The 9195-nt window shown below is 40.1% G+C and overlaps 1 protein-coding gene across 1 annotated transcript; it reads left to right on the forward strand.

Moving 5' to 3' along the window:
* Nucleotides 1–695: 695 nt before the first annotated feature.
* LOC308278828 (melanoma-associated antigen B2-like) lies at nucleotides 696–1733 on the forward strand (the record flags this gene model as incomplete). The annotated part of the gene is made up of 1 exon (XM_080718842.1): nucleotides 696–1733. The coding sequence occupies one exon, from the start codon at nucleotides 696–698 to the stop codon at nucleotides 1731–1733; it is 1038 nt and encodes a 345-aa protein (XP_080574968.1).
* Between the last annotated feature and the right edge of the window lie 7462 nt (nucleotides 1734–9195).

Below are 9195 nucleotides of genomic sequence, written 5' to 3' on the forward strand. Positions count from 1 at the left end.
CTGAAGAAGGAAGATCGCAAATTTGAAGCCAGCCTCAGCAAGTTAGCGAGACTCTGTCTCAAAACATAAAAAGGTCTTGGGTATAGCTCAGAAGTAGAATACCAAATGGGTGTGGTACGCACACTTGTAATACCAGTCAGCATAAAAGAGGGTTCTAGACTCTAGATGTAGACAAAATGAGGGCTCTCCATGAGGACTGAGAGCTATGAGCACAGAAGAGTTCCACCAAACTGGCAGCACTGCCTTCCCACAGGAGTAGGAGAATAAACCCCCACATTTTCTTTTCATGGGTACCAGGGAGTTCCGAGCTGTTAGTTTCAGAGCAGCACAGGAAAGAGGTGCCAGGCCCTGCCAAGGGTAGACATAATTCTGTGGCAGACTGGGGGAATCTAAGACACAGAGGGAAAACACATGGCCAACCCTGAGGTCACCAAATCAGCCCCAGGGAAGGCTGGCAGGCTGCAGCCGGACACACTATGACTTTCTCCACTGGGTTGCCAGGGGACAGCTTAACCCAGACTAGGAGCCCTGTGGGTTCCTAGAGCAATGCTCTTATAGAAGCTTGTGAAAGTGGCTTCCAAAAAGCCAAAGTAGTCTCTCCCTGCTGAAAGTGCTCACTGGATCTCATTCTCCATCCTCCAGGTCCCAGCAACACCTGCTTTCCAGCCCATACTGCTCCTGCTGTCCCTGACATCATGCCTCGAGGACAGAAGAGTAAGCTCCGATCTCGTGAGAAGCGTCGCCAGGCTCGAGATGAGACCCAGGCTCTCAAGGATGTGCAGCCCACTGCAGCAGAGGCAGAAGAGGCCCCCTCCTGCTCCTCTTCTGTTCCTGAAGATGCTGTCTCCAGCACCTCTGCTGCTGGCCTCCCCCAGCAGTCTCAGGGGGATCCACCCGCCCCCACTGATGCTGTAGGAGGTGCACGCAGAAAGTCTGGCAAAGGTGCCAGGAGCCGAAGGAAGGAAACTGCACATTTTTCTCAGTCCCCCACTGTCACTGAGAGCTCTCCAAATGATATTCTGATCAAGAAGGCAGGAATGGTGATGCAGTACATGCTGTACAAGTATAAAATGAAAGAGCCCATTATAAAGAGAGAGGTACTAAAGATTGTCAGCAAGAGGTTCAGGGAGCAATTCCCTGAGATCCTCAAGAAAGCCTCTGAGCACCTGGAGCTGGTCTTTGGTCTTGAGCTGAAAGAAGTCAAGTCCAATGGCAGCTTCTATAACCTAGTCATTAAGTCAGATGTCACCAGCAATGAGGGTTTGCCCATTGGCTTGGGCTTTCCCAGTAATGGGGTTCTGGTGCCTCTTTTGGGTGTGATTTTCTTAAATGGTAACCGTGCCTCTGAGGATGAGATCTGGGAATTTCTGAGTATTTTGGGAATCTATGATGGGAAGATACACACAATCTTTGGGGATCCCCGAAAGCTCATTACTCAAGATCTGGTGCAGGCAAAGTACCTGGAGTATCACCAGGTGCCTGGCAGTGATCCTCCATTCTATGAGTTCCTATGGGGTCCCCGAGCCTATGCTGAAACTAGCAAGATGAGAGTCCTTGAGTTTTTGGCCAAGGTCAATGATACTGTCCCCACTGCCTTCCCATTACATTATGAAGAGGCTCTGAGAGAGCAGGAGGAGAGAGCCCGAGCCAAACTTTCAGCTAAGTGTGGTATTCCTGCTAAAGCCTGTGTCCCTACTAAAGCCATACCTGACAGCACTTCTGGTCCCAAGTGAAATCAGAGGCAGTTTCTTCTTTGTTTTTGAGTTATTCCTACTTTATAACTACTATGATGCTGATGTAGAGTTAGAGAGATCATAATACATATCTTGTGTTTCTGTTATACATTGATATTTTCCAAGTGTTTTTCTCTTAAAGAATATTTTGTTTTAGAACTTATGGCTAGCAAATAAATCAAACATATCATTGTTATAGGATTTAAATGTCAGAATTTTAGTATTCTGTAATACATTTTTAAAGTCCTTGAATCTTTTTTGTATTGGAGGACAAAAACCATAGCAGCATAATGGAAATATTATTGGAAATTTGTGAAAGAACCCCCAAAAATGTAATTGGGGTCTTAGATTAAAACAGAGCGAAACATTGTCAACTGTTAGTTTGCCTTCAAAATGTAGATACATATCTGGTTGTCTTGTTGTGAATGCAAATAAAATTAAGCAGTAACAAATTACCAGATAAGTGACTCATTTCTCTCCATCATTAATTGAGCCTCTGCTCTCTAGAAGGCTTTGTGCTAATAGGGATGATGCTAGGATGAAGAAGATTCTTCCCTTGATCATGGATTTTTAGAGTCATGGAGATGGTGTCTTATATAAGGAAAATGGTATGATACACTCTAACATAAAACAGAGGAAGGATACAGGATGGTGGAGGGGAAGTTGTAGATGAAAACAGTCAAGTCCCTGAGCCAAGGCAATTTGTGGTTTGGGACATGGCAAGTCATTTGTTGGGAGGCCATCTTCAGTGAACCCTATGGTGGACTGGGTGAAGATGTGATAATTAGAAATAGGCACCAAAACCTCAGTGGGTGAGCCCTGTTCTTAAAAGACTAACCCTGAAATGGAAAACTGTCCTTGTAAGTTACATTAGGATTGTAAAGCAGAGGAAATATCTGCCTGCGGTAGAAATGGAAGTGCATGGTATACAAACTAGTGTCATTAGTATTGTTTTGAGAGTTTCTGACAAATAGAGGGATGGTCCCTTAAGGGGAGATCCCGGAGGCCAGTGGTTGTGCACTTTTTGCCCTGCAGTGGGGAAGCCAGATTCTAGCTTTTTCACTAGGTTATCTTGTGTATAACTTGGTAAAACTCCAAAGTCAGGTGATAATTTGTTAGTGAAATAAATTAAAATAGAAGTGTTTTCACTGGAAGGGCAGCATCTGGGAGGAAGGGAAATAATTATTGGTCCTTGACATAAAGTCTACAAGATTTGAGTTGAATCCTGGTGAATTTCTGCCCTGTATTAAATAATATATTCTCTATTGAGAAGGAGTGTTGATGTTATTTGCTTATGAACATTTTAGCTAAGTTGAGTTTCTTTACCCTAGAGCAATGCATATTCCCTGACTTCTGGATAATGTTTTTAATATCAGAAATGGAAATAGTCTTTTCTGCTGTAAGTAATCATAAAAACAACCGTCCATCGAAAACCCAATATTTGCTAGTCACTTTGTCAGATGGACTTTTATCAGATTCACTTGGCAGATGAATAACTTGAAATTTTCATTTTCAAGGTAATTGGGACAAGGCCCAGTATGAATCCCTCTAGAGCCCTAGTTTTACTCTTCCAAGCCTAAAGTCAACCTGTCTCTTAATTATTCTCACTACTCCACAATATTTTTCTCAAGTGATCAGATGTTCTCTGGGACCAAAGTACTAAAAGCAGGCCTGAAGAAAAAAATATGAAAATCAAACTATCTGTGGTATTCATTTGCCTGTGGTCCTCTTTCCCTTAGCCCTAGGGTTCTTCAGGAATGGACTCTGCCATAGTCCCAGCAACTATGCCATAGCACTTTCTTACATTGTAACACCCTTCCCCTGGGTTTTCTTCAGTGTCCAAACTGGAACTGAGCTGCTGGACAGCTCTCCATATTATCCTCCTCTGAAGACTGTACCTGTTCCCAAAGGAATAGACAAACCCAGACCCCCTGCCTTCTCCCTGACATAAAGGGTTCCAACTCCCAGGAGTTCTTGTCCCTCACCATGGACTCTTTGACAGCAACAACCCTTCTATGTAATTTGTCACTGCAGACAGTGAAATTTACAGTCCTCTTCATGCCTATGGGTGCCTCCACCACACTCTCAAAGAGTTTTCAAATAAGCAGGTGAATAGAGTTTGATTTGACACCGAATCTACCAGTTCTTGGCTTCTAACAAAGGCTAGAGAGGAGAATTTTTTTGAAACCACCTTGATATTTGCAGGAGGATTTTTATTTTGCAATACTGGGAATGAAATCCAGGGGCATTCTACCTCTGAGCTATACCCCCAGCCCTATTTTTTATTCTTTATTTTGAAACAGGGTTTCACTGAGTTGCAAAGGGCCTCACTATGTAGCTGAGGCTGGCCGCAAACCGTGATCCTCTAAGCCTCCTGTGTAAGCCTCCCAAATGCTGGAATTATCAGCATGTGCCACCACGCCCAGCTTAAGGAGGATTTTAATGGAGCATTTTGTTTTAGACCGGCCACTGAACAAGTATGCAAGTGAGTGAATGTATCTAGGTGGTCAGTAACCACCATCTCATCCCTAAGTGATAGACAAGGAAAAGCCAAATCACTGTGTAAGCAGACATCCACTGAGGCGGAATACTTAAAAAATCCTTCTTGGAGTTCTTCTCAGGTGTGGAAAATGTTTCCTTGGCAGATGTTCTTGCTTCAAATAAGAAGCAAACAAATAATATTAATAATTCACCATCCTTCTATTTGATTTACTCTGTATCTGTCCCCAGGGTAAAAACTGCTGTTTTTTATAGTGTGCTTAATTAAACCTGTTCAGGTTGTTAAACATATTAGGTTGGGTGGTGGGTAGCTATGCTTCTGATCATGCACCAAAAGGAAGGATACAGTTTTCAGCTTACTGAAATTGTGCAGGTTATTCTAAAGGATCATACAAAAAATACTATTTAGTGACAATCTTGTAAAGATTAGCAGGATTGTTTTGAAAATTAGGTGTCACCCTGAGCTTGAAAAACATCTCTTGCCTTATAGGAACTATAAAATTGGCAAATTGAGTCTTTTAGAAGCTCCTCCAAAAATTAAGAAGGATGTTGTCATAACCAACTATGATAGTTCTCTTTATTGAGCACCTACTGCATAACATAAGAGAGACCAAATGATCATCCACATGGCGTCTCAGACTCCTTCCTGGACTCGAGGACACACTACATTTCCAGTCCCCTTTTACTTAGGAAGAGTCAGAACTAACCCTTGCCAATGAAATACGGGCTGAAGCATTTGTCACCTCTGGGCCAAGGCACATGAGAACAAGTCTGCCACTTGGTTTGTGTTCCATTCAGCAGCAAACATGGAGAACCCATGTTACAGTGTGGAGCCACACTTCAGGGTTTTTCTCCTGTTATATCAGCTAGCAGTTACTTTATCTGAATAATATACAACTACTATTCTATTGTTAGGTATATTTCAATGTGTTAGTTACAAAAATAATAATAGTGTGCATATTCTTGCACAAAATTTCTAGTAACAATAAATACGATCTCTCCCCTTACAACTCTCCTCCAAAACCCATCCCCCTTTTCAAAAGTTACCACAATTGAAAATTTGGTATGTGCCATTTGAAGGCTGATTCAGGGCTTTTTTCATATGTAGGTGTGCTATAAAATATTGAATTTTTAGCATACATGGATAAAAATTCTGCCACCTGCTCTAGTCACTTAACAAAATGAATGTGCAATCTTTTGGTAACAGCACCTGTAGATCCACCTCACTATTTTGGCTACTTCATAGACTTCTAAGGTGTGTATGTGCCATAATTAACCAATCTATTGTATACAAAAGTTGCTTGCCACTTGATTTTCTGATTAATATAACTAAAATTAGTGATTTTATACATTATAGGTAAATGTGAATAGTTTATTATAGGAAAGTTGTAGCAAAGAAGAAAATAGGTTAGAGCTAAGGAGCTGCAACAATTTTAAATTCTTATAAATATTGCTGGAATTTCATCACTAAAATATTATGCCAACTCATTTTACCTAAAAATTAAACAATATAGATGCCCTATACTTTCTTGGGCATGTTATTCTCATTATTTTTTAAAATTTGGCTGAATTTTGGGGTGAAAACATTATCTCACTGTTAATTCCTGTTTCTTTATTTTCTAATTAGATCAAATAGAAAATCAACTTAATCCTTCAATAAAGTATGATTTCTACAGTGATTTCTTAAGTACCAGGATTGCTCTGGATATGCCTCGATATTAAAAATGTAAATCAAATATTTCCCTTTACTTTGGGAAGGTAAAATTTGGTCAAAAGGACCAAGTACCAGAAAATAGTTGAGGAACATCAAGAGCATTTTGGGGAAGAGAAATTTCCAAAGTCCATGAGAAAGATCACATGCTAAACAAGTCAACATAGCCCAGGACAGCTGGAAGTCAGGGTGCTAGATCTAGAGTTCAGCATAAGGTATAAAAAGCACCAGAAGGATAGAGGGCAAGGCATCTGGAAAGGGGTGGACAACTTACATGGATAGGTTTGGAAAATCTCTGAATGCATGAAAGGACCAAAAGCATGCCAGACACTCATCCTCCATTAGAATTTCCTCTGCCTATTGTCAGCAAAAATATAGCTAGCACCCTTGTGTCATCTAGTGAAATTACTGATTTATTCTGGGAGAGCTACATATTTTGACTACCTTCAAAGTCCAGTATCTGCTTGCCAGGTACCAGAGCTGAGAGCGGTCTTGATGCCTCCTTGAGGCCAGTATTTATTTCCATGTGAACAGTGGACCCTCTCTACTGAAGCTCAGGCTACAACAATCACTGGGCTCAAGGAGTGATGACAGATACTAGTGATGTGATGACATTTGAGGGTGGCCAGGAGTTCCAATGAGCAGTGACTGGAGGTGTGCAGCTGCAGGGAGGGGGAAACTGGAGGGGAGAGAGACTCGTCCTAAATGACATCAGAAACTCTACAGATAAGAGGCTCTGTGTGGACATGTCTTCTAAAACAATCTGGATGATTTCTTCAGCTGTCTCCCATAATCTCTGACTTCTCGGCACACCAGAGGGGTAGGTACCTTCTAACTGTTTTGCTGGCCTATCTTACCTCAAGATATTGACTGGCAGAGGGCATTGGACCAAGTTGGAGACATTTGCAGAGTAGATGATGAGCTGGCAGAGATGGCACTCTACCTTGTTAATCTGATAGGGATTCTGGGATGTGTGGGATTCAATGCAGGTAACATCACATATGCTCCTATGGCCAACATCTTTACATAGATGCAACATACTTACATACATAGTATGGAACTCTTAACCATCACATTCTCCGTGATAGTATTCCATGAGAAGTCTCAAGTTAGGTGAGCAGGTATAGCATTTTAAGATTCTTTCATGGAGGCAGAAGAGCCTACCAGGGAACAGGCTCCGCATTTCGATACTTCAATCTGTCCATTTTCCCATTCATCAAACATTTCTTCAACATATTCTGAGGGAGCACCTAACAAACAAAAGGAAAATGGCGAGGCACATGATTCAAGTTGTGGGTATGAGGATGGTGAGGAAAAGATAAATTTAATTTTGGGGAAGTTAGAAACTATGTGAAAAGGTGGGGGAGAGTTTAATGACTCGCTTCTGAAGGTTGGCATAGGTAGAAGCTGTTCCTCTTAGCTGAGGTTGACAATGAAAGAGGAGGGAGAATTGGTGGCAATTTGAGTTAGGAGGTTCATGTAAGTGATAAGGTTCCACCGGCTGTCCAGGTGGAGATGTCCAGTGGGAAGTTTAAAAATGTGAATTTGGCTATCAAGAGAGGGATCTGACTGGAGATTAGGTTTGGTTGCATCTAGAAAGGTCAAGTAAAGCATGGAATTTGGATAATCCCTCTCGAGAAGTTTTATGTTGTTTTATAGTAGTTCTTAAATGTTTTTAAGCAAATGATACATCTCATAATGTTATATAAAGGGAAATATACATTATGCATTTGTTTATCCAAATTAATTTACATTAATTAATTTCCATTTAATTGTTTATTCAAGATGGCATACACTATGGTTTCAATGTGATTTGTCCCCTTTGAAAGTCATAGTGAGATTTAATCCCCATTACAAGGCATTAAGAAGATGGAAATTTAATCTAACTATGGTGTTTAAAGGTGGGCCCTTTGGGTGGTGATTGTAATTGGATAAGGTCATCAGAATTGAATACTGGAGGCTTTATTAAAAAGAGACTGTGTTCATATATGTCACTGTCAACATGATTTACATTATGATAAGATTATAATGCACCAATAAAAGCATATTAAAAATAATTAAAAGAGAGAGAGAACAGGATATGCATACACACATTCATCCTTCATGTTTTTTACCATCTGTGATGCTCTGCACCATATCAGGACTTTGCTAGCAAGAAGGTCATTACCAGATTGACCCCTGGACTTTGAATCAGAACCCTAAGCTACAATAAACCTCTTTTCTTTTACCCAGTTGGTAGTATTGTGTTTCTAGCAACAGAAAACAGACTAAAATACATATTTTACAAAGGCAAACATGTATCAGAGGATAAATATCTGACAGCCCATGATTTTTATATAGTTCATGAAGCATATTTATTTCACACTGTCTAGAAAGGGCAATTGCAGTACATAAAAGAATAGCACTCCAGCACTGGATACCTGATGTTTGAATCTAGGCTCTACCATTTATGAGATATAGCTTCTCAGGGCCTCTTTTCTTATCTGTAATATTGGAATAATAATAGTCCCTAACCATAAATTATTTTGATAGTTAAATATAAAATACTCAGTAAGATGTATGACAATAATGCACCAATTAAAAAAAATTTAAATAAAGTACTCAGAACTGTCCCCATGGATTCAGAAGCATTATGTATGTGTTAGCTATTAGTTTACAATCAAGAATTTTTCACTGGGTTTTCATTTTGCATGTTGAAGAAATAATTGGCCTTTAATAAAGAACGAATATTGGCCTTAAAGAGAACTTTAGTACTTAAAAAACTAAATTACAGAAATAATAGAAATAATAACCTGACAATGTCCCCAAGACACTACAGAGAGATCCCATTAATATTAAGTCAATAAAATTATTAATGTTTTAAAAGTTTAGTCCTTGCTATAAATATAATTATGAGCCTTAATTCCTCACCTCCTATTTGTATAGTATAAATGAAGTGCTTCATAAGCCGACAGAAGATAAATTTTAGGAAGTGGCCATTCCATTGGTATTAGGTCACATTTCTGGAAATATTGAGGAAGGTGAAAAATAACCTTGTATTCTCACACCCAAATTTGTTTGTTTGCTTGTTTGTTTTGTATTTATTTATAGCAGTACTGGGATTGAGTGCAGGGGCTCCAAGATATACTCCCAACCCTATCATATTTTTTATTTTGAAATAGGGTCTTACTAAGTTGTGGAGGGCCTCATAAATAGCTGAGGCTGATCATGAACCTGCGAGCCTCCTGTGTCAGCCTCCCAAGTACTGGGTTT

Source organism: Muscardinus avellanarius (assembly GCF_963383645.1).
Source record: "Muscardinus avellanarius genome assembly, chromosome: X".
NCBI classification, from domain to species: domain Eukaryota; kingdom Metazoa; phylum Chordata; class Mammalia; order Rodentia; family Gliridae; genus Muscardinus; species Muscardinus avellanarius.